General features: G+C 34.1%; 5 protein-coding genes across 6 annotated transcripts; 2 read left to right on the forward strand and 3 right to left on the reverse strand.

Annotated features, from left to right (window-relative positions):
• Positions 1–1078: 1078 nt before the first annotated feature.
• Positions 1079–2651, reverse strand: LOC111006845 (putative WRKY transcription factor 11). Its single transcript, XM_022278931.2, has 3 exons — positions 1924–2651; positions 1695–1820; positions 1079–1593 (listed from the first exon to the last, which is right to left on the reverse strand). Exons 1-3 carry the CDS (start codon positions 2574–2576, stop codon positions 1440–1442), a joined length of 933 nt encoding a protein of 310 aa, XP_022134623.1. The 5' UTR covers positions 2577–2651; the 3' UTR covers positions 1079–1439.
• A 7986-nt stretch (positions 2652–10637) lies between these two features.
• On the forward strand, positions 10638–13846 carry EIR1 (Auxin efflux carrier family protein). The gene is made up of 7 exons (XM_022279219.2): positions 10638–11722; positions 12101–12463; positions 12546–12834; positions 12919–13004; positions 13088–13245; positions 13474–13550; positions 13638–13846. The coding sequence occupies exons 1-7, from the start codon at positions 10873–10875 to the stop codon at positions 13702–13704; spliced, it is 1890 nt and encodes a 629-aa protein (XP_022134911.1). The 5' UTR covers positions 10638–10872; the 3' UTR covers positions 13705–13846.
• A 1289-nt stretch (positions 13847–15135) lies between these two features.
• LOC111007050 (Nucleotide/sugar transporter family protein) lies at positions 15136–19810 on the reverse strand. Of its 2 annotated transcripts, none has more exons than XM_022279220.2 (7): positions 19321–19810; positions 18404–18555; positions 18085–18293; positions 17924–18017; positions 16974–17140; positions 16702–16872; positions 15136–15710 (listed from the first exon to the last, which is right to left on the reverse strand). In XM_022279220.2, the coding sequence occupies exons 1-7, from the start codon at positions 19391–19393 to the stop codon at positions 15440–15442; spliced, it is 1137 nt and encodes a 378-aa protein (XP_022134912.1). In that variant the 5' UTR covers positions 19394–19810; the 3' UTR covers positions 15136–15439. The 2 variants fall into 2 exon arrangements, with proteins under 2 accessions (XP_022134912.1, XP_087981459.1); XM_088125333.1 differs by having other exon boundaries at positions 18404–18551; positions 19321–19809.
• A 746-nt stretch (positions 19811–20556) lies between these two features.
• On the forward strand, positions 20557–21419 carry LOC111007364 (Oligosaccharyltransferase complex/magnesium transporter family protein). Its single transcript, XM_022279711.2, has one exon. The coding sequence runs from the start codon at positions 20707–20709 to the stop codon at positions 21235–21237; it is 531 nt and encodes a 176-aa protein (XP_022135403.1). The 5' UTR covers positions 20557–20706; the 3' UTR covers positions 21238–21419.
• A 2245-nt stretch (positions 21420–23664) lies between these two features.
• PIRL6 (plant intracellular ras group-related LRR 6) lies at positions 23665–27681 on the reverse strand. Its single transcript, XM_022279710.2, has 3 exons — positions 27419–27681; positions 27165–27334; positions 23665–24594 (listed from the first exon to the last, which is right to left on the reverse strand). The coding sequence occupies exons 1-3, from the start codon at positions 27614–27616 to the stop codon at positions 23916–23918; spliced, it is 1047 nt and encodes a 348-aa protein (XP_022135402.1). The 5' UTR covers positions 27617–27681; the 3' UTR covers positions 23665–23915.

Genomic DNA, 27681 nt, shown 5'->3' on the forward strand with positions numbered 1-27681 from the left:
AAAGTATGAACACTGATAAAACTAGATTTAAACTTGAAAAAAAAAATACTATTGCGTGATAATGATATGATATAATATTGTTTGTTTAAATTTATAAAATCTAAATATGAAAATTTTGGGAAACGTTGAATGAATATTTCCACACGGTTTTGGAGGCATGTAGAGTGGAATGAAGACCAAGAATCTCCCGCAATAGCCGACAAACAAACAACAAAATCAATTCAATTCAATTTATTAAATTTTCCCAATACAATTTCCTGAATTTTAGATATTATCAAACTAATTGCCTATTAATTATTCAAATCTACTGTAAATTTTTCTCTAATATTTTAAACAACAACCGATTAACTCATAAGTTTGGTAGACTGAACATTATATCTATGTTCTGCAGAAAAGAATCGTTTATATATATATATTAAAAAAACAATATATTATTTAATTTAATCCTTTATTGAATAAATAATTTGAATTAAATTATAAGCTTAATACAAATTGAGGAATTAAGTAAATTCAGCTATCAAATCTGAAAAATTACATTTATAAATAAAACCAAATTTAAATTAAATGACATGATATAAGGCAGCTAATTGAGGAATAATGCTTGATCTAAAACACAATTTTTTCCTTATATTTGTTTCAGTCTCGAATATTTTAAATTTTTTTCCATTTAGTATACATCATTTTAAAATTTTAAATTGATATAATACTTAATGAGTTCATAGAAATTCAAAGAAGGGAAAAAGTCATTTAATTCTCTTTCAAATTTATGAAAAAAAAAGTCTTCTCTTGATAACCCTTTTAACCTCTAAATTTATACAAATTCATTAAATATTAGATCATTTATCATCAACAAATTACTAATGATAAACTTATGGAAACATATATTTTAGCTATTTTATTTTGTCTTATTTCACAACATATAATTAAATGAAATAATTAACAACAGCCATTTTTTCCCCTCTTTTCTTGCTAAGGAAGTGCCGGAGATTTTTGCCATAATGAATGGGAAGAAAGTCAATTCATTAGTGGAAACAAGAACTAAAAAAATAATAATAAAACAAAAATAAAGGCATTCATGGAATTTCCAACCATATATAACTCTTTATTAAATAAAAAAAATTATGTAAGGCGCAATCATTGGGACCATGTTGCCGGTCAAATTAGTTTTCAATAAAATATAATACAGAAAAAATTAAAAAAAGAAAAAGAAACTCTTATCAAAATTACATTGATACCCTTCCGCCTTATCGTTCCGTTTCGAGAGATTCGAACGCGACGTTGTTTTGTTTTGACTTACAACTCTGGCCTGGCGTCGTAAACTCCCAGGCTAGTTTTGACTTTTACAACCAGGAGAAGTCTACAGTGACAGGCATGTTATGTTCAAGGTACTGCGTCACGGCCCAATCAGGTGGCGTTGGTTCCCCGACAAATCCCTCCGCTTAACTCTTCTGGGACACCGCCCCGGGCACCGTAGCCTGCGGGTGACGGTGATCCCCGTCATAAGTTACGAGGAGCATCGCCGGATCATCACGTGATCGCTCCACGTGTTTCCTCGCTGGACAGCCTTTGACGGTGCTGCATCTATAATACCCTCTGCAAAATTAAAATTAAAAACAAATTAATCAATATTTTAAATTCTCAAACTGCAAATTTACAACTCGTTTGAGAATTTTGTTGAAAGGAATTTGATTTACCTTGGATACGGGGAGCCTTTGATCGGCTTTTGGCCGTACTTTCTCCACGAGTATTCATCGGAAGGTATATCGGCGATTTTTGAGCTGATCGCCGGAACTCGGACGGTCTTCTTGACTCCGGACTTTCTGAAAAACACAAAAAATTGAAGAAATTAAGAAACCGAATTCGAATTCGAAACGAATTTGAAACTCTCGTGTTTAAGGGAATCGGGAATTGATTAATCGGTACCTCCGCTTGGCGCAGTGGCAGGGCTTGGAATTGGAGGGGATTTTGCAGGCGAATCTAGAGCTATCGTCGCACTTTCTCTTCGACGACAGAGGCGGTTTACCGGTGGAGATCGGCGGCGGCGGTGGCGGAGTAGTGAAGAGTGAGAGATCGAGTTTGCCGTTGGATACACTGCCGTCTCCGGTAATCGTGGACATGAAAGACGACGTCGTGGAGGAGACGGTGTCGGTCGTCTCGTTCAAGAACGCAATCGGAGCCCTAGAATCGGGGGATTTAGCGGCGGAAGTGAAATTAGGTTTAGGAAAGTCGATTTTGGAGGGTGGATTGGGGGAATTGAGCGGCGGATTGAGAGAATTGAGGATCGGAGTACGATTGCATAGGGCGGAATCAGATTCAGAGGATCCAGGTCCACGGCGAAACCTAGCGTGACCGGTTCGATTGAGTAGAGAGATGACTCGCTTGAACTTGGAGACGGTGAAGTCGGTGATTTCGGAGCAATCGAGACGACGGTGATGATCCAGGCGAGGGCTGTGGGATGGTTGTGTGTTCAAGACGCGGATCAGTTGCTCCATGCTCTGTAATCCGGCGGTGGTGGCTTCTTGAATCGCCATCTGATCGTCCATCTTCGCCGGAAAAGCCGCGAGATCAACCGCCATGGATTTGAAGATCGGAATCGGAGCCGGGAGAATAGAGAAACAGAGAGGTTAGGGGAGAAAGGGAGGAGGGTTTATAAAAGGATGGAAAGAAGAAAGTCAATGGGCGTTTCGTCAACTCAAAAGGTGTGAGATTATTGGTTGCATCAATTTTTCTTTTTTTCTTTAAATAATTATATTCAGAGAAAAGTTGAATTATAATTTCGTTTTTCAACTGGTTAAGCATACAAGAAGTTCAAATCCTCCCACTGCTACAATGATCAAATCGCAAATTTAAAAGTTTGTTAGAAAATTTTTTAAGTGTAGGAATTGAATAAACGTTCAAATCTATGAAAAGAGATTAAAAAATAGGCTAAAATTTGTTAAAAATCGAACTGATTATCTATAGTTCTTGTACTTTGGTAACAATTTAGTCTTTTTTAGTTTAAAATTTGTAATGATTCAATCCTATCGTGAAATTTTAACGAAGTTTCTTACCTATATAGATCGATAAATTAAGGGATTAAATATGTTTATATTTTATAAAGACTAAATCATCCCACGATCAAATTTTGATGAGTTTTTTCATAGAATGGAATAAATAAGATTAAAAAATATAAAAATTAAATTGTTATTTTAATAAAATATACGGACCAAATATATCTTTTAAGGTTAAAAATATGCCAAGGTCATATTTACGTGTGTGTGTGTATTTTTTTTTTTTTTTTTTGTTTAAAAGGGGAAGGAAAAGAAAATAGTGGAGGATGTGGTGGTAGTGGGTGGTTCCCAACAAAGCAAAAGCAGGTAAGAAAAACCAATAAAATTGTCTACAAAGAAACGTTAAATTAAAAAAGTGGAGTCCAAAAGTCAACTCCACTTTTTTTTCTTCTTCTTTAATTTTTTGTTATTTCCCAAAATTTAATAAATATTTTTAAAATTAGGTATTTTTTTTTACATCATTATTAATTCCCAAGATTCAAGTCAAGCTGTGGTTGTGCAGGCCATCGAAACTTCGCCTTTCAGTTTGGTCAACATTGACAATTGGCAAAGTCGAGGGATTATTTTTTTAAAATATATTATTATTATATATATTATATTAATTTTCCGAGGTTGGAGTTGGGGTTGTCATTGTTGGTTTGCTTCTAGACGAAGTTGAAATTTGACTCTTTAAAGTAAATTAAGATTTTCCATTTTTTTGGAACTACAGTCCATGTGGCCTTGCTAAAAAATGGAAATACAAATTTTAACTAGTGATTTTCTATACTAAAATAATTTCTATAGTAAAATTAATTTTGATGGAGATTCAAACTCAGACCTCTTGGTAAGAAAGATGTGTTAAATTAACGTTGAACTAAACTCATATTGGTAATTAGAAATTTAGGACAGGTTTATATGCCATCTAAATTATGTTTCTTGGTCTGTGGTTTGAACATTTGTTTTAGAAAATTGTAAATTCGAAATAATAAAATTTCTAAAAACAATATTTTTATGTTTTTTTTATTAACTCTTTTGTTTTCAAATTTATGTTTTTCAATGACCATCAAACGCAGTCTTGGAAAAAAATTTAGATTTAACAAATTTTTGCCTATAAAATTGGTAATTAAACCAACTTATGAAAGGTTGATGGTAATAAAATTTAATTTATATTTGCTTTTTTTTTAATTAGGTTTTTATAATACAAGTGGGGAAAAGAAGTGCATTTTGCATAAAGGAGATGACTTTACATAGCATGGACATATTCTTAATGATTAAGTTCAAACAGCACTAAGGGAACCCACCGAGAAACTATACAAAAATAAATAAATAAATAAAGGACTAATAAAGTTTATATATAAAATTAACAATTTGCCAAAATGCCAACAAAGCCAATTTATTCATCTTATAAACAATTCAACTGAAAAAGACAGAACAATTAGGTTTAATTTATCACCATGTTTGAATTCCTCTAATTCGATTTCCTTTATTTTCCAAGGAAAAAAAAACTATTACTTTCGATAATAGATCCTTTTTCTAAAGTCACATGTAAATTATTTATTAGATTTTTTCTAATTAGAATCCAAAGTAACATAAATTTAATAATCAAGTGGGTATTTGATTTATGTCATTAAATAATTGCATGGAAGTTAACGAAAACTATGTGTAAATTAATTACCAATGGTTTGGCCAAATTGTTGAAGAAACAAATTTAATACATTAAAGATAAACTAGTTGAGTTTTTAGGTTTGATTTCCTCTAATTTCATTCATTATTATTTATTACATACAAAGTTGATTTAATTACACCTTCCATTCCTATAGGTTTAAATCAGCTTTGCCAATTTTGTTCTGTGGTTTTTTAGAATGGTTCTAATTTTCGATTTTATTAATTACTTTTCTTTTGTTTACCAGACGTCGAGAAAATCTTAATATTAAGACATGCATAACATATTACTATCTAAAAAGATCGAATTCAAAACTAAGAGAAAAAAAAAGACATCATCTTTTTACCTTCCCAAAGTTGAACGTTCCATTTTCTATTGTATGGCAAAGGTCAATTTTGTATTTAACAAGTCATTTTTGCGTGTAATACGTAATTTATGTATACATTTTGGAAACTTTACATGTATAGACACAAATTCAATTTTATATTTGATTATATGTTTACTAGATATAAAGTTGAAAATTTCAAGACTTTTTTGACACTTAGAAAGTTTAAAGACGTGTTAGGTATCTTTTAAAGCTTAAGAACTTACCGAACACAACGTTGGAAATTGCAATAAAAGAAGGGGGGCGGCTGATTAGGTGGAAACTGTTGACCTACTACTTCTTGTTTGGTTGACAAGCGAAGAATCTGAAACCATATGTTAAAAAATAAAAATTTAAAAAGTTATTAAATTAGCATATGCACATGGAAAGCGTTGACACAAATAAAACCTAGCACCAGATATTTCTATTTTCTAGACATCTTAAAAAAAAAAAAAAAAAAAAAGAGTTGAAAAATCTTGCTGTCCACACCCTTAGGTCTGAATTAGGTTTCTTGATTATTAAAATCTTAGTTGACAATATTGTCTTGTAAAATTAGGTTTTCCTATTCTATATAAATGTTTCAAAGTCAACTTATTCTTTTCTTATCATTAATTTCAATTTAATCACAATAATCCTCCAATGTATGATCTCCCCTTCTTTTAATTTTGGGAAATTTGCAAAAAGCACTCATAAATTATGGGGATGGTAACAACCACACCCTTGAAAAACTTAGGAAATTATTTCAATTAAACTCTTAAATATTGCAAAATTGATGATATTAAATTATGAAATTGTTGTTCACACGAGATTTATTTAGAAATCATATTCGTGGGGTTGAACTTTGATTTTGTTGCATGTGTTGTATAGTAAATTTAATCTCTAATCTTTATCATCATATTCTTTTTCTTAAACTTGGATTAAAGTTTTATACGAAAGTCTTAAAGCCTTCAATTTTAATGCATGAATTATCTGAATTGTAAACTCCTGAGCCTGCCCCTCTATTTATAGAGTTTTCCACATAAGATTTGTGCTTGGGTGATTTTGGACCCAACTCATTAATTACCAATTCTTTTAGTGGATTTAGACTTATTCAAATTTAACTATCGATCCACCAAAATGGTCTTATGTTAATTTGAGTTTCGGATCAAATAACATCTAATGGACTTGTGAACTATTTTGGGCCTAATTTTATAGGACCCAATTCGATTAATTAAATCCAATTCAAGGGGCCAATGAAATACACGTGACATTATTTGAGAATGACTATTTTTTCTTTAATTTTAATTTAGGGATAATTTATAATTTAATTTAATAAAATATAGTTTTATCGTTGTTTACGATTGACCCAAAATTTAGGATTGTTTTACGATGAAACTCTCACGCAATAACATGGTTTTCAAATTTACAAATCATTATCGTAACAACCTCCTCTATAGTGTAGGGTCGGTTTTTGCAATTTTTCCTTAAATTTACAAATTATTATTGTGTTAAAATTGAAAAAAAAAATAGAAACGAAATTGAAAAAATGGCACAAATGTTTGGAACAAAATTATATATTTAACCCAAAAAAAAAAAAAGCATCTACGAAAATAAATATCTTTCCTTTTACCTGATAATCCAATCCACATAAATTATTAAGGGAAAAAATCACGAATTTAAAAATCAAAAGAATAATTTTTCTAAATATCAAACTATGCTTTCCGCAATTATATTCTCCATTAATATTCAAATACTCTTAATTTAAATCCTTAAAGCATATTTTCTCTTGTTAAAAGTCAATTATCGAATCATGTTTAAGTAAAAACAAATCTAATTTCGTGACTTTGTGGGTGGGAAAAAAAATTCCAAACTTCGGATTCTTCTAAAAGCTTACATTTAAAATTTTTAAAATAAATAAATCAATCAGTCTACTCTATCGAGGCAACTTAATGACTCTTTTTGTTATTTTCTTTTTTCTTTAGAATAATTTTAACTTTTTTTTTTTAATGTTGTTATGGTATGGTCTTAGATAAAAGAAATAGATCTGATTGTTTTTTTAGGAATAAAAAATATAGGACTAAAAGATATTAAAATTCGTTGTAATTAAAGAAGCAAGTCTGTCGTTTGTAAAGATTATATTTTTTTTAAAGATCATAAAGTTGTATTTTTATAATACCATTTTCACTTAAATCAATTTAATTTAGCTTTTCTAACAAATGAAAAAAATTAACTTCACCAAATTTTTTATAGTGAAAAGAATTTTCTGGTAAATATGTGTGAATAATTATGTGAGCTAATTACCTAATTAATTATTTTTTTTAAGGAAAAAAAATACAAACTTTACTACATTATTTGTTTCCTTGTCAAATTTTTTCTTCTCATATTTTCCACCAATAGTTTGTTACTCAATATTTTGTTGTTTTAAAGTAAATTCGACCTAACTTTTAAAAGCTTGAAAATAATCTTTTAACTTAGTACTTTTCAAATTATTGGGTACGTCAAAAATTATTTCATTACTATTTTTTATTAAATGAGGTACGATAATTGGTTTGTTTTAAATAACATGTTATCACGACTTTATATTTTAACATATTCAAATTCAAACTTTTATTTTTAAATAAAATCAAATGGAAAATTATAAGTCAAATTTTTTAATAGAAAAAACATATACTTTAAAAAAAAAACATATAGCTACGAGAGTTTTATACCATGTTGTTATATCTTTTCAAACATTATTTTAGACTACGATATCCAAATTTAAAACTGTCATAATAATTAAACCGTGTGAGATTAAATACCTAATCTAATAAGAAAGATAGCACGATTAATAAATTAAAAATTATACATTCTAATCAAATTTATTTTTCTTTTTTAAGAAAATTACTTTGAAAATGATATAATACCTACGGTTTCTATTTAGTGGGCCTTTGGACTCCATTGCATCCATTTGGACCAGCCTGAAAATTATGGGCCTCTTTTGTTTTCTACTATTTTTTGGGGAAAAAGTGCTGCCTAAAAATATAAATAATAATAAAGATCACATTTTTAAAATAATAATTATGAAAATGAAAAAAGTCATGCATAATATGTATTTATTGTGGTCGTCTTAATCGATATATAAGTTAATTATTATTTTTTTCAAAAAAATATAAATATATTTGATAATTGATACTAATATCAAGTTAATGGGGTGATTAGTATAATTTTCTTGGTCAAGTCTAACTTTAGTATGTAGCAATTTAGTTTATGTAATTTTGAAGTTTGTAATGATTTAGTTTTTGTTTGGGATGGAAATCGTACTGCCACGAGGATAGAAAAAGGTCCAACTTTGAAGGTGTTTCCTTGAGTGGCCAACCTTAAATGGCCGACCTGAAGATCTTCCATAAATGCCGACTTCATCATAGTCTTGCCTAAAGGCCGACCTCATTCAGGTCTTTCCTCATTCAGGTCTTTCCTTAAGGCCGACCTGAAGGTCTTCCCTGAAGATCATTCAAGGGAGGAACGACCTTCCATACTTAGTCAAATTTCTGATGACAATGTGAACCACAACAGACCGACCTTAGTCCCAACATGCTCAACCACATGTCGGATTCCTTGTCGAGTACCTCAACTTATAAATAGGGCACTTCACTCTTCAGTCAGTATCGTATTCTAGCTCGGTCGAACTCAAACTGACTTGAGCATCAGAGTATTTGTTCCCTTGTGCAGGTCATTCCTTCCCCAAGGACACTCCAACTCTTCCGCGTGGCCGACCTTGACTAGGTCATATCTCGTCACATTTTTTGCATAAATAGTTCTTATTGTGGGGGTTTTTTTTTTGTTAAGTTTCTTATATATGTAAATCGATAAATCGATGATGCACAAAATGTGTTTTATAAATTACAAAGATTAAATTATTATATCATAAAAATCAACACTTAATTTTGATGAGATTTTTCACAATTATGAATTAAATTGCTATAAATTTTGAATTATAGGGACTAAATTGTTACATACTAAAATTTAGAGACTAAATCGATACAAAGTAAGTTTAAGGACTAAATCATTACCTTAGGGAAATGAGACGTATCAAAGGTGTGTTTTAACCAATTATTTTATATTCACAAATATTTTTATAAATGCAATCTATCTAATGAATTTTTTTAAAGAAAAAAAAATATATGTATTGAATATATTTTATTTGACTAAGGATTCTCTTTCCAAAATATATATATATATATACACAAATGTGATTCGAACCACAACCTGTGGAGGATATACACATTATGTATGATGAATTTAAATAAGTGATACAAATTAATTTATTTTTCAAAGTCAGTCTAAAAGATTACCTAATAAGCCATTGATAAATCACCTAAAATTTTGTCCAAAAATAGTAAGAAACAGTGAAATCTAACACCAAAATATCGGAATCTAGCTAACCTAGAAAAAATAATGTCAACACAGCTCTAAAAATCTCACTCAAATATTTAGAAATAGATCCAGTAATAAATGACACTAATTGTATTCAAATTTTCAGATTTAATTAATAAAGTTAAATGTAAATTTGACCAAATAAAAAGTTTCTTCTACTTCTTTCGCTATTATTTTATAGAATTCAAGATAGATTCATAGAATCTTGTACGAATAAACGGGTTCTTTATTTATTTTAAATTATTTTCATATTTGAATATGAGTAAATTTGAAAAACTATGCCTCAAAAGAAAAGTAATGTACTAGGAAAAGAACATATCATGTTATTTAATTCATTTATATGTATTCTCAACCATAAAATTTTATTGTCAATGTCTACTATTATATTCACATGAATATATAAATATTTAGCATTGAGAACTAAGTCACCACAAAGAATATATTCCTTATCTACACTTCTCCAAAAATATTTTTAGATCGCATCTCATATGCATCCATGTCACACTCACAAATATATAAAATTTAATTATTTTTAAACTCTTGAGTTTATAACCACCATAGAAGTTTTTTTTGGTAGAAAATTCTTGAGGTCAAATGTTGAGGGAGAAATTCGAGTAGGTGACGTGTTCAAGCCTTAAGGGGAGACGACTGGAAAGTAGGACCATGCGATTTTTTAGTACAACATGTGAGGATGAGGGTTTTAACTCATGACGTTTATGATCAGAGATAAGTGCTTAACCAGTTGAACTATGTTCGATTTGACCTTATTAAAGTCATCTCAAACACACCAAACCATACCTAATCACAGTTAAAAGCTTTCTTCAAGTCAGCTTTTTAACTCAAAAAACTAAAGGTCTACGTTAGTATTAACACTATCAGAAGTCAAAACTACTATGTTTACAATAAATGTATGATAAAATATAAAGTATAGAAACATTATGTAGAGGAAATAGTATCATAATATCATATTATAGAATTAAATGATATGATCTCGAGTGTATCTTGAAATATAAATATAAAAATAAATCTGCATGGCTGAGCCTGGGAGCTGTCTCTCTCTCCAAAACCCCAAGAAGATAACTGCATTTTTGCAGAGAGAAGATTAAAGTAAAAGAGAGAAAAAAATAAATAAACTCTAATTCCAGCAAAGATATTAAAATATGAAGAAAAATGTGTTGATGAATATAATGGCGTGGATCACTGGGAATTTCATGTGCACCAACTCCTTCTGTGCCGCTGTTTCCTGTCTCTCAAACGACAAGCTCTGTTCTTTCTAACTATATTTTAACAAACATGTTCTTCTTTTCAAATCTCCTCTTTTCCCATTTCCCATTGGATCTCTACTCTCATTTTTCTCCGATCCCTATACAAAACCCATCTTCCCATCCCTGTTCTTCTTCATCTTCTGTGTGTAAATCGAAAAAATGATCACTGCAAAGGACATTTACGATGTATTCTCAGCAATTGTCCCATTGTACGTGGCCATGATCTTGGCCTACGGCTCAGTGAAATGGTGGAAAATTTTCACTCCCGATCAGTGCTCCGGCATCAACCGATTCGTCGCCGTCTTCGCCGTCCCCTTACTCTCCTTCCACTTCATCTCCTCCAACGACCCCTACGCCATGAACTACCAATTCATCGCCGCCGACTCCCTCCAAAAAATCGTCGTCCTGTTCGCTCTGTTTCTGTGGCAGAGCTTCAGCAAACAGGGCAGCCTCGAATGGATGATCACTCTGTTTTCGCTCTCCACTCTGCCCAACACTCTGGTCATGGGGATCCCCCTCCTCAAGGCCATGTACGGCGACTTCTCCGGCAATCTCATGGTCCAGATCGTCGTCCTCCAGAGCATAATCTGGTACACTCTCATGCTCTTCATGTTCGAATACAGGGGAGCTAAGCTTCTGATTACAGAGCAGTTCCCCGAGACCGCCGCCTCGATTACGTCGTTCCGAGTCGATTCCGACGTCGTTTCGCTCAACGGGAGGGAGGCCCTGCAGGCGGATGCCGAGATTGGGGACGACGGGAAGCTCCATGTGGTGGTCAGGAGATCCGCGGCTTCTTCCATGGTTTCTTCTTTCAATAAGTCTCATGGTCTCAATTCTTTGACTTCCATGACTCCCAGAGCTTCCAATCTCACTGGGGTTGAGATTTATTCTGTTCAGTCTTCCAGAGAGCCCACTCCTCGAGCTTCTAGCTTCAACCAGACCGATTTCTACGCCATGTTTGCTAGTAAAGCTCCTAGTCCTAAACATGCCTACACCAATAGTTTTCAAGGTGTGTCCTTTTTTTTTTGTGTGTTTTTTCAGTCTTCTTGTTTGGTTTTGGTCGGATTCGCCGGATTATGCTTTTGGATTTGAGGAGATTTTGTGTTCGAACTGCTGCAATGTTATTTCTATAGCTGGTTTATTAGTTCACGAGTGAGTGGAATGCGGATTCTATTAACTTAAGCTTAGTTCAGTATGGGGTTGGTGTAGATCTTGAGTTCGACTAACTTTGATGTCTTTTTCTTCGTCTTTCCTATAATAGTCCACAGATGAACGAGGAAGAGTGTGTTAAGAATATGCATATAAAGATTAAGACTTACAGTTACTTATCAGTTTAAACTTTTGAACCTACCGATACCCTAACACGACGTTAAGCTCGTTTATGTAGGTGAAGTTTACTCGGTGCAGTCATCGAAAGGAGCAACACCAAGAACGTCAAATTTCGACGAGGAGATGTTGAAGAAGAAGAGAGGAGGGAGGAGCATGAGTGGAGAGCTTTTCAATGGAGGATCAATGCCATCCTACCCACCACCAAACCCCATGTTTTCAGGATCTTCAAGCGGCATCCAAATGAAGAAGAAAGATCACAACAGCAGCAGCAGCCATGGAGGAGCTGCAAACTCCACAGCTAACAACAAGGAGCTTCACATGTTTGTTTGGAGCTCCAGCGCCTCCCCTGTCTCCGAAGGAAACCTCAAACACGCCGTCAATAGAACCGCCATGACCCAACAAGAAGCCTTGGCCACAAAAGGTGAGAGACTAGAATATGAATAAAAGATTAAATTTACCGTAACGAGAGTAAAGTTTTCGAGTACGTATTGTATTCATTGCAGGGCTGCAAGAGGTGATAGAAAACATGAGTCCCGGAAGAAAAAACAGGGATGAAGAATCAATAGAGGAAGGATCAAAGAAGCGATTCAGAGGAAATGGATCATCTCCATATAACAGTTATCAGAAGAAGATGAACATGGAAGAAGGAGATTTTGAGCAGAAGAAGCAGCATATGCCTCCTGCTAGAGTAATGACTCGCCTCATTCTCATAATGGTGTGGAGAAAGCTGATTAGAAATCCCAACACTTACTCTAGTCTTCTTGGTGTTGCTTGGTCTCTCGTTTCTTACAAGTAATCCCTCTCTTTTTCTCTCCTTCTCCCTCTCTCAATCTCTTTAGAACATGTTGAGATGATGGATATGATGTATGATCACAGATGGCACATTGAAATGCCCACCATCATTAAAGGATCGATCTCGATTCTATCTGATGCTGGTTTGGGGATGGCGATGTTCAGTCTCGGTACTTGTCTTATGCCTCTTCTCTTTTGTACTATCCTTCGTTCTTCTATGAGTCGAGCACTTACGAGTACTCTTTTTTCGTAGGTTTGTTTATGGCTTTACAACCAAAGATCATAGCTTGCGGGAAATCGGTTGCGACGTTTTCGATGGCGGTGAGGTTCTTAACGGGCCCGGCTGTGATGGCTGCAACTTCCATTGCAGTTGATCTTCGTGGTGTTCTTCTTCATGTTGCCATTGTTCAGGTACAACTGTTCATATTATTCATTCTAATAATCTTTAAAGTTTTACGTCATTCTAATGAGAGAGACAAATTATGCCGGTAATGGGCAGCCCAATTGGCAAGATCTTGAGGTCTTTTGGTCATAAAAGCTTAGAGTTCTCGAGTTCAAAGCTTTTGGTGAACTGAGAGGGACAAATTACACCATTGATAGCTAAACGTTTTGATAATGCATTTTTGTTCTTCATCACAGGCCGCGCTTCCTCAAGGGATTGTTCCTTTTGTATTTGCTAAGGAGTACAACGTCCATGCAGATATACTCAGCACCGCGTAAGTTTAATTTCCAACTTTATAAGATTTCGTATTAATGGAGATATTTCCTCTCTTTCTAACTCTCTTTTGTGGGCACTTGTGCAGGGTTATATTTGGAATGCTGGTTGCCTTGCCAATAACAATACTATATTATGTGCTTTTGGGACTCTAAGTTATTGTTTTGGCAAAGATTAATTAGAAAGCATACTGAGAGATTAGTTTAGTGTTAGGTTTAGGGAGATGGTTTATCAAATATATTGCCTTCATATGTATTGTTTGCAAATTAATTCCTAAAGTTCAAATTTTGAGTGTTATTTTTTCTTTTTCTTTTTTTTTTTTTACTTTGACCTACAATTTGGTTAGATTCAAAGTTATATAATACAGCCCTAGATGCTAGATGGATCATGGGAATTAGTGCTTGCCTTTTTGTTTCATATAAGATTTTAAAAATAAAATAAGTACAAATTGAGCTGGAAATATTTCAACTACAAGTAATATATATATAATATTTTTCAATGAATCTTACGTTACAAAACAAATTAGATGACTAAAGAATAATCAAAGACAATCCATTTAATCTTATTGTTTATAAGTAATTAAATGTGAGAGCATATTGAAATCTTTATATATCTTCCAATTGCAAAGTTGTCTTTTGGATTGCATGTGGCTTGCTGAACAGATGCCTCCAAATGAAGTAATTAATAATTAATCAAGACTAATTAATGCATGATGAGATTTCTTTGCAGTCACCGCTCAGTTTTTTTTTGGAATAATAAATTCACTTAAAATGTGGTTCTTGTACAAACTATCATGTTGGAAATATATATTCTTTTCATTTTGCATACAAATTAGAACCCAAAAGAGAAGTCGAATTCTCCTTTGCTGTATCTATTTAATCCCGAAACTTTAAAAAGGTCTTAAAGTTGTATTTTTCTTTTTTTAAGTTCAACAAAGCGGTGTGTCACAGTCATAGGTGACTCGAACCTGTAAGTTGAAGGAGGTAGAGTATCTTTTTAGTATTATAATTAAAATAAGAGTGGAGATTCGAACCTATGAAGCACGATGGTACACGTGGTGGAGTGGATATATGGCGCCGTGAAGTCTGAGACGACAAGACATCTCCTTTGTTTAACTTAGACTTTCTGTAAGGCCCAATGCCGACACCCACTATTTCCTCTGCCCCATGTGCTCTCTCTCTCTCCTTTCAAACCAAATTGTACTTCCCTTCCAGAATTGGGCCCTTCACTATACTTGAATATGTTCTTTTGTTCCTTCTCCTAGGATTTACTGTTACAATCTGTCATTTTCTCCATTATGTTACACATTCTTCATGGCTGCTTTCAGTTTCTGTTTCATCTCACCATTTCTAAGCAAAGTCAGATCTGTTGAATCCAGTTTCAACTTTTACACCCCATTGGTAAAAGAATCCTACTCCCATGTCCCATTCTGTTCTTGAAAGGATTAGATCACGAGTTGATTCAGTTCGGGTTATCGTAGCAAAACACCATCTCTCAACATGTTTGGTAATGCCCACCGGCACTGATCACTGATCAAATGCCTCTAGCCACAACCCAGTAGTAAGAACAATCAACAGAGGATGCCATAACTTAATAGGAGCTTAGTAGTTGTATAAGAATAAGAATGAGGCATATAGTTCGTTTCTACATTGTATATAGTTAATAGTTAACCGACTCTACAAAAGTCAGGAAAAAATAGCAGAGAATAAAAGATCATGAAGCAGAAAATTGATTTGGCTAAGCACAAAACCTGAGCATTCTACCGATATTGACATGCATATATTCCTAATCTCTAACTACAGAAAAATAAAACAGTTAGCTAAAAACGAATCAATGAAACGCGACGGGTACCCTTAACTTCAAGCCGTTTAAATTCCTCATCTCCTAGCTTCAAACAGACTCCTCCCCTAACTTCTCATCATTGGTGCTTCCATTTTCCTTGCTTAGCTTAGATTTCGAGAACGCAGAGGCTTGTCGAGATGTTTTGGTTGGTTGATGTCTCAGGTTAAGGTATGTATAAATGGACATGCCCATTATAGCTGTGAATGCCCCGCATATACTCGTTCTGCCAGGATCGGCATTGAAAAGATAGTAGTTCCCAAGAAGAATGACACAGGTTTTAAACTGTCCGAGTACAACATGGCTGACAGCAGAGGTAGCCCTGTAGATTTCATGACACTAAAAATTAATAGAAGCAGAACAGGTATGGCTCAACATTACTGAAATTTAGGTGTTCATCGGGTTAGTATCCAGATATACTACCACTTTTTAGAATAGAACTGAAATGTAAAATACAAAACTTCAATGCATCAAAATTTTAATTTTAGTTAGGAACAAAAAAGGTTTGCATAATTAGGTAGTTCTGCATAATTGCATTTACCACCTAGAACTTTTATACCAATCGGGTCGACGATATCTTTCCATCTTATGGCAATTGAATAAATAACTTTACACATATAATCATTTGAATTTAACCCCATCTTATATTAAAATTTTCAAAAGAATAGAAGACTATTAAGGCAACAAAGGTAACCTGAAACTTATTAACCTCAGAGACATGGAAATCAAACTATGATATTGAATCTATAGTTCTTGTCCTAAACAAAAGACCTTTGACAGAATGTTGCTTTGAATTTTTAAGTATTTAACCTCAAGATACAATATGAAGAAAAATAAATAAATTCTTTAGACTGTTTGTGATTCCTATGGCTTTAGCTTTTGCAGGCTCTTGTCTTCTATAATTCATTTCATCAGTGAAATTTTATTCCTAGCCTACCTCAGAAGTTTCGAAAGGTGTGGAAAGTGACCTATAATAACACAGAGTTCGCTTAACTTTTTACCTTGAAATGCCAAATTAAGTTCTTATTACACTTAACTATTGATCCCTTCATCATATGACAAGTCCTAGATGAAGCACGAAACTTAACAATATTTTACTAGTCTTATGGTACAGATAGGATGTGAATTAAGAATATAGAGAGAAGGGGAAATAGGTTATCAAAGAAACAACTTCCTTAGGGTTGAATTTCAATAAGTACCCTGCGCTTGACATGCTTACTAACATGTTAAAGCTCCAAATAAACAACACAAAGATGCAAAGTGGAAGAGAATTGAATCAAGGATAGGCTTCTTGGACTAGGGATTTTACATACCCGAGTGCCAAGGCACCAGACCACTGAAGCAAGAAACCGAGAATTGCCGACAGCAGAATAGCCAACGTATTATGGTAGCTCCAGTTGAAGGATAAAACACCAGGAGGATCTAGGAAGGGTATTAAAGCGACAAAACCGCACAATGTGACGGGTGTTGTCTTCCACATTAACCTGTGACAAAATTTCAAGTTTGGATTCAGTTCCTTGTCGGCATGTAACATGAGAAGTAGAATAAGATAAATGATATAATGCAGGATGGGCATTTAACATACGCCATGGCTGTCCAATTCTCCTGCTGTTGTAGACTGGACCAGAGAATCTTATTAACTGCACTTGGAATAATCCATGCCAATGCAATACAAGCACCAAAGAGATCAAACTGTAGATCAGTCACCGTCGCCACAGCAACACCAACAGATACCACAATAAGTGCTAGGACCTTGGAAACAGAGAAAATATTTATCATAATTCAGGATAAAGGCTAATGGTACGCCGCTGCAAAACATAAACCATTAAGCAATACGTCCAAAAAAACAAAGCCTGAGCTCATTATATCTACTAATCCTAAATTTTCTCAACTGATAAGAAATGCTAGGACAAATTCTATTTGTCTTTATCAAACATGATTTTTCTATATGTATTTGTTCCTGTATAAAATCAAATTAGCATCTGGATGAGCAAAAATTAAAGATTGAACCATTAAGATACAAATAACTGAACCAGGAGTTTAGCATCAGTAGAGCTTTGAGATGCCATTGAACATTTCCTTCTTTTACATAGATATCAAAAGGAATAGGCACCATAGCTTTGAAAAGTTAAATACTAGTCCTTGATAAATTCCAATAAGGAGGATTTCCCTGATCCAGATAAAACCCAGCATATAACCTCAGTATTCAAATCACAAGAAATTCTTTTGTAATTACAGTCTTCTTTTAATTAATTTGTTACAATTGGAAGACTCTGGTTTTGTAGCCTTTTGGGCAAAGGTTCCCTATTCCCCCGGCCCCTAGGTTGATTGCGCTTGCTTTTGTGTTCAATGCATATCTCGTTTCTTAAAATAAAATTAAAAAAAAAAAGAGAGAGATGCATGTGCAGACCCAAATTTTGAATTTATAGCTTGCTACTGAAATAGGAAACTCAAGATACCTCTCAATAACAGGTATAAAAAAAGGCTCGGTATCTCGAAAATTCGCATATTATATGTAAAAAGGTTGTAGTTTACCTTAGAGAAAGAAACTTTCTTTCCATATAATATAAACTCTGCCAATACAATTGATGGAGTTACAGCAATCTTTGCCATCTGATAGAAACCCACACTGCAATTGATTTTAGCATTCGGAATGTCAGGAATAATACATCGAGGAAAAGAGGATTGACTCTCACCTATTATACTTCAAGCTCACATTAGCGAGCCCTGTAGACAGGGACATAACTAATCCAAGTGTAAGTAGAGTAGATGAACGGGTAGTTTTCGATAGAGGAGATGCGGGCAGGATCGAGAAAAAGTTGAAAACAGCCATCAATATCCAGCTAATGAAATAGTGAATGAAACTGAGAAATATAGGAAATGTAAAGCCGACAGTTTTAAGCACCTGAAGACATAGACGAAGAAAAAAGTCACTAGAGTTACCAGCTGAAAACATGTAAATCCAATGAAGTTTAAGGTAAAGTAATAACATTAGATAGGCATGAGAATACTAACCAATTTATTCATGAAAATAATACTAACTGCAACAAAGAAGTTGAAGGTAAGAGCCACAACAGGACCACAAGAACGTTGCTGCTGACGCTTGGCACCTTCAGCCGAGCGAAATTTGCTAAACAATGCTCCTTGCAAATCCTCCAGCGACCTTCCTGAGATTACGAATTCAACGAAGAACATATGTAGGAAAGAAAAACAAGACGAAGATTACATGATTGAACAACCTGCATGTAGCTTAGATGTCTGATTTCATCTTATGTTCCACGGAAACAAATGACTTCCTAAAATCAACTATTACCACTAAAAACTACTTCCACCAAATGAACTCTTCGAAAGATTGAACAATTGTCAAGATGGTACTAAAGAAATTCCCCCCATTAAAGAACTATAAACGAACTATAAGCATACAATAGAAGGGAGAAAACAGACAACGTGAGGATCTTTTAGTCAGTCAGCCACTTATAGACAATAATAGTGTAGATGAATAGATAATGATGATGATTTCAGAGAGGGGAACCAGTTTTAATACTTCCCACATTGCCAGAAATCACAAAAATAAAACGTCTAAGAAAAGTCCAGATCTGATTCACTACAAATGCAGTAGCACAACGGCAACTTAAAAACCCAAGGTCTGTAAATCCATTTCAGTATAACGAAGTACCAAAGTGAGGGGCCACTGTGATGAAAGGCAAAACGCCCTTCATGGCTATGGAGAAGGAGAACGAGAGCGCGTAGTTGAGGCCTGAGGGGTAGTTTTTACTTTTAATTTATACCCTCTTATCTACAAGAAGTTGTGTGGCATTACGATTGAATGTGGAGTGAAATTGAGAAGCGAGAATCCGAAAACCAAGGGGAAACCCACAAAAATTCAAACGGAAAAATAGAGATAGAAACGGAAAAGGGGGGAAATAAAGTACCCCTTTGGCCGGCATCACTATCCTTGCGCTTGAGAATCTTGCGAACATCCTTTCTAAACAAGAATTTGAACATCACGGGCAAGGCAACCCCAATCCCCGGCAATCTCTCTGTTCCGCGCTCGCCCCTAAAGAAGCATGAAGTGGCAGTGGGTGTGTGGCGATGGGAATTTGCTTGAAGAAGATGGATGAATGGGAGAGAGATGGAGTGTTCAGTGGGTTTTGAGTCTTGGGTTTCAAATGGGATTTTGGGAATAGAGACAAAGCAGAGTTGGAAGCAAAATTTACCCAAAAGCAGAATTTGGGAAAAGGGGGGCGGGGAAACAGAGAGAGAGAGACACGTGGGAAAAAGGAGGAGCGTTAATGGCGGAAAATGGAAGCAGTTGTCGGAGAGGGGCGGAGAAATTAACGCGCTTCCCCTCCACCGGACCGGACAATCAATCGGAGGAGGCCCACCGGGGAATAACTTTTCCGTCCCAGACTCCCAATTTATGTGTAAAATCCAATTTACTTTTTCCACTTAAATTCTCTCTCTCTCTCTTTAATAGTATTTTCCACGTCAGAAACAAAACATCCATTAATTTTATATATATATATTATAACAAAACATACATTTGTAATTGAGTACTGAGGTTTCTTTTTCTTTTTTCTTTTTAAAAGCTCTTACAAAAAAACGTTTTTAATACTAAATTTTTCTATTTTATATACTTATAAGTACGGTCATCAATTTGAGTTTACCTCAACTAGTTAAATTATTTATTTTCTATTAAAATATCGTGGATTTAAATTTTCACACCTTCTGGTTAAAATATATTTTATCGACTAAAAATTATGATCCATTTCTATCCAATCAAAGCATAAAAATAAAAATTTTAATTTAAGATAAAATTTTAAATTGAAAATTTTCATTAAAAAAATTTCAAAAATTAGCTTAAAATTCAAATGTGTTTTAAAAAATGTGAAAAGTTGAATAAGGTAATCAGATGATTACCTTAATATACATGTAATTTTGAAGGTACATCATTTAAATAAAAATAAATTTAAAATTTAGGGACTAAAATAACAAGATAAAAAAAATAAAAAATTAAAACAAAAGTTTTGAAAGTGAACGTGAAGTAAGTAAAATGAGATTTGAAAGGTGTGGTTTTTCTATTAAATATCTGTGAAAGAAGGTTATTTATCAAAAGATTTAAGAAAATAGAACCCTGGATGATTGTGCCAAATTTACAATTGTAGAAAAGAAAAGCTAAATTTCAATAAAATCTCTCGCCCTCGCGATTGAAGAAGAAACCCCATCCAAATCCCCAAAGCAGAGTCGCATCGTAGCAAACCAAATCAAACCCAAAATTTCACAGCGGAGGATCTTTGGATCCACTCCGACCCGGAAAAATGCCTCCCAAATCCGAATCCTCCTCTCAGATCTCTTCCGCCGCCGCATCGGCGGATTCTCAGATCTCCTCCGTCGACCCCATCTTCCACATCCTCCGCATTCTTCCCTTTGCCTTCCTCCGTCCGCCGCGCCTCCGCCTCAAGCTTCCGACCCTAACCCTCCCCTCTCCGATGACCGTCTACGCCCTTGTCCTCCTCACTTACTTCATGGTCGTCTCCGGCTTTGTCTACGATGTGATCGTCGAGCCTCCAGGTATCGGATCCACCCAGGACCCGGCTACCGGATCCGTTCGACCCGTCGTTTTCCTCCCCGGGCGCGTCAATGGCCAGTACATCATTGAAGGCCTCTCTTCTGGGTTCATGTTCGTACTGGGCGGCGTTGGAATTGTGCTCATGGACCTTGCCCTCGATCGTAATCGCGCGAAGAGTGTCAAGGTTTCGTATGCGTCTGCTGGGATTTCATCTGTCGTTATTGCCTATGTTATGAGTATGCTTTTCATTCGCATCAAGATCCCCGCGTACCTTCGTTGATAAACAGTAGAGAAATTTAGGATCTTCTTCCTTTTTGTCTCAAGGAACGGAACTTTTTGTTTACAGCTTTTGGTCTTCTCCGTGTAAGAAGCCTTATGTGATGTTAAACAGTTTAACATTGTTAATGCCATAGGCTTTTATTCTGCGTTTCTTATTTAACTGGAAAAAAGCTGTCTGAATCATTTCCACGGTTCTTGTTTATTTTGCCTTGATGTGTTTGGGTTCTCCAACTTCTCCCATGTTGAATCTATGCGTGTTCAATTGCTTATTGTGGTTTATTCTATGTTCCTATGCTGTTTGAAAATTCAATTCTATGCTGGCATTGCGAACACATTATGTAGCTGACTGATTAAGTGCTAAGCCAAGATGACATCTTGTTCTGTAGGTTCTTTCTAGATTCCCCAGCTTGTTTAGCTTGTCATTTCGCTGGAGTTATATTTGTTCATGCTACTTATCTATTTGATAATGTATTCATTAGACCTCTTTGAAGGATGCGAACCAAACATTTCATAGAGTAACTGGAACTAAATGGTTTAAGGGATTAGTCTGTCTAGTTGTTTAATGCCACTGTCCATTTTGGTTCTTCTTGGGGTTAAGTAATTGCTCTGTTATCAGTATGATCTCTCATTAGCCTTAAATTAATGTTGGTGACAGCAAACAGTCTGGTTAAGGAGTGCCAAATAGTTTCTTTCAAATAAGTTGGAGTAAGGAAATCCTTTTGAACCATGTAAAATATTCTCTGTTGATTTAGAATGATAATGTATGTCATTAGATCATATAAATGGCATCTTGACCATGATGAAAGATTATGTTAGCAATGTAAGTTACATTTGTTTCATGATCATTATTGATCAAAGCCTTGCACAGAGACTTCTTTTGAATTCTCTACTTTCACTATTAACATGGTTTTGGCCCCTTTTTGTTTGTAACCCCTCTGTTTAGCGTTTGGAAGGGAGGTGTCTCATCTCATTGACCTCTTTTTATATACACCTCTTTGAATTGTGAATGAATGTTATATCTCTCATCTAAAAGTTACATATGTTCCATCCAATGTCATAATTTAGGTTGTAGTGGTGTGGGGGTTGGTGCATTTTGAATCTCTCTAGATGGAGAGATTTTTCAGTGAAGAGTGTTGCATTACATTATTTGTTGTTGGGAATGCCTGCAGTCTGATTATTATTGGGCTCTGTTACAATATATTGCCCAAACCCGAGAATGGTGTGTGTGTGTGTGTATTATTCTGTGGAATGTTCATTTCTAGTTCTTGCATTTGGTAACATAAATTGATCCCGACTCATCTTTCAGTGGGGAATCTGCTAGGAGTGTACATCAGTTGGTCGGGTCGGTTTTTAGCCTAGAACTCCCGCTGACCATCATATGGTCGGTTTCCATGGAAACCGACCAACCGACGTGGTGAAGCTCTTGCCAACCGAATCGACAGTCAGATGGCTCGGTCGGTTTTTGACAAACTGAATGCCTTTTTTTTCCTTGCAATTTGTGTTTTCCACAAAGCTCTCTACCGATTCAATCTCTCTCATGGCCTTTACATTTAAAAAAACATATATAATATTGTTGCTATGAAGACTTTTCGTTGGGAGAAAAGAAGAGTTGAAGTTGAGAATGAGAGAAGGAATGAGAAGAGGAGAGGGAAGAAAACAATCCTGAAATGAAAATTGAAATGAAAATGGAGAAAGAAAGAAATAGATATTAAACTTGAAAGGGGAAGAAAGAAGAAAGATAAAAAAGAAGGGAAGAAAAATAAATTATAGAGGAAAGGTAGAGAAAGGATTAGATAGAAAAATGAGAGTTTTTTTTTTTTTTTTTTTTTTGAATGTATAGAAAAATGAGAGTTAATGGATAAAACCATAAAAAATTAATTATAAATATATTAAATTATTAAATTAAAAATAATAATAAATTTGATACAAATCATTTATACATAAATATAATTAGCATGAATCGTCGCTCGGTTTGGGGATATTTTTCTGACCGATCGAAACGGATCGGTTTGTTAACGAATCTTGTATGACCCTAGCATTTGCAAGCTAAATTTGGATTCTATAATATGATGCTCCTCGGTTCACTGGTGAGCCTTCTATTTTTGTCTGATTTTCTTTATGAACAGCCTATGAGTGTGTTGTGTTTTCTTTTAGTAATCAGAGGCGACTGAAAAATATCATGAAATCAATGAAAATTGAGTCAGATCAGGTTTCAATATTAGATTTTTTTTTTTTTTCTAGGCAGTTGATTTAGTCAAGCCAGGTTTTCTGGGTCAACTCTAACTATCTGTTTGGCATCAACAAAAAAATCCAAAGAAATATGCCTACACTTGAATATTATAGAGTTGAGTTTTTAATATTTTGCTGGCTCAGCTCCCATTTTGCTATTCGTCTTCAAAAATGCAAAATATTGTTGTCTAAACAATACTTCATATGAACCTGTGGAGCAAATAACATAAATGTTGCCAAAAAAGATCAGACAGACACAGATTGTATACATTTGCCTTGTCAATTTACAGACAAACATCAACCAATCAGAAACACATACCCTATTCTCATCCTTGTTTTTCTGCTGCTTATAACTACAACACCACCCTTGTCACTACTAGCTTATCTATACATCATCTTATTACTTCACCTGAATCTTTCAAATATTCTGGGAAATAAGTTTTTGCTTTCTCACTTGGAGAATGAATGCCGGGGCGAGAACAGGCGGCGTGGCGAGAACATTCCCATGTACCTCGGTGAAGCCATGCCATCGATAGATCGATACTCAGGCATGATGAACCCTTCCTTTTCCTCCCGACTGACTCCATTGCCTCTACTGTTGAAAGTCCCATACTTGACCAACTTCCCAACCCACGACCTCTTCTTCTGGGATCTTCTGTGCACTCCATTCATCTGATCGCTCAAGTATACTCTCACGGCATCCAATCCCTGCTCGATCACCTCAGGTGGGGGTGAAGCGAGAGGGTTGCCCTCGACTGTGAGCTTCTTGAGATTCCTGAGGCAGCCGATGGAGTCCGGGAGGGCGGTGATCTTGTTGTAGCTAACGTCGAGTTCGACGAGGGAGATGAGGAGGCCAATGGAGTAGGGGAGGGCTTGGAGGAACTGGAAGTTCTGGCTGACATTAAGGACTTGGAGGTTGATGAGATTCTCGAGGTCGTCGGGGAGGGATCGGAGGCAGTTGAGGTGCGTGTCGAGCACGCGCAGGGCGGTCAGGTGGGAGAGAGTGTGGGGAAGGAATGCCAGCTTGTTGGAGTTGACCGTTAGCTTCTTGAGATTGGTCAACTCAAATCCTATGGTGTCCGGAAGCCTGGTTAACTGGTTGAAGTTGGCGTTGAGTTCTTCCAATGATCTGTCAACATTACACGTGGCATCCGTCAATGACAAATAATTCCAACAAATTCCATATTACGAAAAATAAAAAAAAAACAACAACAGTAAATCATAATTATGGGCCAATATTCCTAATATAAGATGTGAAGAGATCTAAGATATTGAGCAATAAAATAAATGTTTACAATCTGACCCCATTCGTTATACAAAAAACGGACGCAACCATATATAATTGAAGCGACATTAAAAGTACCAAAATGAAAACTTGCCATATTATGTAATTTAGGGCATATTTCTTTTCTTTCCTAAACTGAAAATAATATGCCACCCCATTAAAAAATATATATATATTTATTTATTTAGGTATTTTTTCTTTTTTCGAACGTAAGAGTTTGAATACCTGATTTTCTTTTTATTAAAATGCATATCTTAATCTACTGAACTAGATTTAGATTAACGATATTTTTTTTTATAGAACACATGGATAGCAGAAAAATAAAAAGATAACAATAACAATAACTATTTAATTAATCGAGAAACTGTCAAATATTAGAAAGTTGCGTAATGAACAAAAAGAGAGAAATTTCTCATAATCTAGTTTTCCGTCTTTGTCGTTTTTAATAAGTTTAAAATGGGCATTAAATTGCATGGAAATTTTATTAAAACCATTGACAATTTCAGTGACACTTGGAAAACGAAACGCATACAATATTCTCTCTCTCCATATTAAACCCACCCTATCTCATCTCAAATGGGTTATTTTTATTAACAAAAAAAAATAATATGAGATTATAGAAAAATAAATAAATAGAAATAATTATTTTAAATAGCCACACTAACGTAATTTTGATGGCCACAAAAAATAATAATAAATAATACTTGAATGTTGACTAGTCAACGTGTTTGTCACTCAAAATTGACAGCTATTTTTAACTTTTTTAAAAATATAAAAATTCTTTCTTTCTACAATTTTTTCTTTTCTACTCATCAAAAATTTTAGAAAATTTAACGGTGACTAGTGAGTACTTGACATATGAGCTCTTAAATATTATTTGACAAAAAAATAACTATCAAATCAAAACGATATTTTGTTCGAATATAAAATTTAATCTTTGCCTATATTTTAGTCTATAAAAAAATAAATGGTTAAAATAGGGATTTAGCTGACTCAACCAATGGTGATCTTCTTAAGCGATCAATGTATGATAAGTCATTAGAGATTTCTCTGTTGCTTCATAAACTTCTTCTTCTTATTATTTTTTCTTTTAAATTTCTGTTAATAAAATATTTTCTGAAAGCTACCCATCTTCGATCTGTCTGTTAACAAAACTTAAAATCATATTGTATACATTAAAAAAAATAATAAAATTAATATTCTTGACTCAGAAATTGGGATTCCATCAATTAATTATTTATTATTATTATTTTGAAAACCAACTCCATTAATTAATTTACTTGCCCGCATACGCAAAAGATGTCATGGATGGAATTTAAAGCTTATGGATATAATGTTCTCGGATTTTTTTTTTTTTTTGCTTTAAATTTCTTAAAAATTAAATATGCTTTTATAACATTTTATGTTTTTAAGTTTCTTGTGCAAATTCTATAAGCATAATTAATGATTAAAAATTGTGCATGTTTTGTTTTATTAATTAGACATTAGTTTTAATTTGATTTCTTATCTTATATTTCTTTTTAATACCGACATGGAGGTGAAGATTCAAATTTTTGACCTATATTGATAAGTTAGTATCACATAATATTTAGTGAGTTAGTAAAAATTTAGATGATAAATTAGGTCACTCTCATAATTTTTCTTATAATTCTTTCTTTAAATTTTAGCGAACTTGCTTAATACATGCATGTAAATTTATCATGGACTGATTTTAAAAATCATTCGTGAAAATGGTATGACTAAAAAAATACAAAAAACATAATGCTTAAAGTTTAAATGTTAATAAATATTTTTCCTCAAAAAAAATTAATAAAATAAATATTTAAAAAACAAGCAAACGGAAAAAGAAAATGGTCGATAACTACATATTCACATATATTTTAAAGAAACAAAGAAGAAAAAAGGAAAGAAAAAGGAATATTTAATTCATTTTGTAGAGAGAAAATGATGAAAAAAGCAGATTAAATTTAGGTGCTTACTATATCATTAAAAATTGACAAATAGTAGTAAAGAAAGAAGATACCACAAACAAAAATATGATTTGAGTTGATGGTGATGCGTTTTATATATATATATTGAAGTCATTTAATGATAAAAAAGAAAACAAAGCCACCATCTTCATAAAAAAAAAAAAAATCATATTATTATACGTCATCTCTCGACAACCATCATTAAAATTAAATAAATATAAAAAAATCACAAAATACATTGTTCTTTTCTATTTTTTAAAAGAATTGAATCGAGTGTTTTTTAATACATCAAATGAAAGTAAGAGAATCCAACTCTAAATACTTATCGATAAAAAAATATAACCGACTCGTTATTGTTCTGAGAAATAGTTATGGAAGCAAATTAAATGCATAAACTTAAAATATAATATTATATCGAAGAGAGAGAGAGATGAATTTATTTACTTGCAATTGTCGATGGTGGAGGGGAGAGAGGCGATGAGGTTGCCGGAGAGATTGAGAATCTTAAGCTTAGAGAGGCAGCCGATGGAATTGGGAAGCGATTTCAGTTGATTCGAATGCACATCGAACGCCACCAAATTCAGCAGCCTCGCCGTTAACGATTCCGGTATCATCTGATGATCGTCCATTATATCATGTCTATTATAAATCCTAATTTTAGAATATATCGAAATCTTGATGAGTCGAGTTATGTTTACCTGGAGATTGTTGTTGGAGAGGTCGAGATGGGAGATGGCGGCGAGATTGAGAGTGGGATTGGGGAGAGAATCGAGAGATAAGCCGCTCAAATCCAGAATCTGATCCATTTTTTTTTCCGATCCTTCGGATTTTTCTAGTGATTTCTTCTTCATCCATCGCTGCGGCTGCTGATTATTATGCCGCGACTCGTACATCATCTTTAGTTTTTCTTTCTGAACCCTAGACCCAAACAAAAGAAGAAATTGGAGCAGTGAATAATGAA

Source organism: Momordica charantia, assembly GCF_013281855.1.
Source record: "Momordica charantia cultivar OHB3-1 chromosome 6 unlocalized genomic scaffold, Mcharantia_2.0 BLBB01000006.1, whole genome shotgun sequence".
Taxonomy (NCBI): Eukaryota; Viridiplantae; Streptophyta; class Magnoliopsida; order Cucurbitales; family Cucurbitaceae; genus Momordica; species Momordica charantia.

Bases quoted from the DNA above. Each gene is read 5' to 3' on its own strand.
- LOC111006845 (XM_022278931.2), bottom strand. From the start codon at position 2,576: ATGGCGGTTGATCTCGCGGCTTTTCCGGCGAAGATGGACGATCAGATG. The intron at 1,821-1,923 runs GTACCGATTAAT...TGTGTTTTTCAG, and splicing joins TGCCACTGCGCCAAGCGGAG to AAAGTCCGGAGTCAAGAAGA. The intron at 1,594-1,694 runs GTAAATCAAATT...TTAATTTTGCAG, and splicing joins AAAGGCTCCCCGTATCCAAG to AGGGTATTATAGATGCAGCA.
- EIR1 (XM_022279219.2), top strand. From the start codon at position 10,873: ATGATCACTGCAAAGGACATTTACGATGTATTCTCAGCAATTGTCCCA. The intron at 13,005-13,087 runs GTACTTGTCTTA...CTTTTTTCGTAG, and splicing joins GATGGCGATGTTCAGTCTCG to GTTTGTTTATGGCTTTACAA. The intron at 13,551-13,637 runs GTAAGTTTAATT...GCACTTGTGCAG, and splicing joins GCAGATATACTCAGCACCGC to GGTTATATTTGGAATGCTGG.
- LOC111007050 (XM_022279220.2), bottom strand. From the start codon at position 19,393: ATGTTCAAATTCTTGTTTAGAAAGGATGTTCGCAAGATTCTCAAGCGC. The intron at 18,294-18,403 runs GTTAGTATTCTC...CTATGTCTTCAG, and splicing joins TTATTTTCATGAATAAATTG to GTGCTTAAAACTGTCGGCTT. The intron at 18,018-18,084 runs GTGAGAGTCAAT...AATCAATTGCAG, and splicing joins GTGAGCTTGAAGTATAATAG to TGTGGGTTTCTATCAGATGG.
- LOC111007364 (XM_022279711.2), top strand. From the start codon at position 20,707: ATGCCTCCCAAATCCGAATCCTCCTCTCAGATCTCTTCCGCCGCCGCA.
- PIRL6 (XM_022279710.2), bottom strand. From the start codon at position 27,616: ATGATGTACGAGTCGCGGCATAATAATCAGCAGCCGCAGCGATGGATG. The intron at 27,335-27,418 runs GTAAACATAACT...GACGATCATCAG, and splicing joins TCTCCAACAACAATCTCCAG to ATGATACCGGAATCGTTAAC. The intron at 24,595-27,164 runs GTAAATAAATTC...TAATGTTGACAG, and splicing joins TCCACCATCGACAATTGCAA to ATCATTGGAAGAACTCAACG.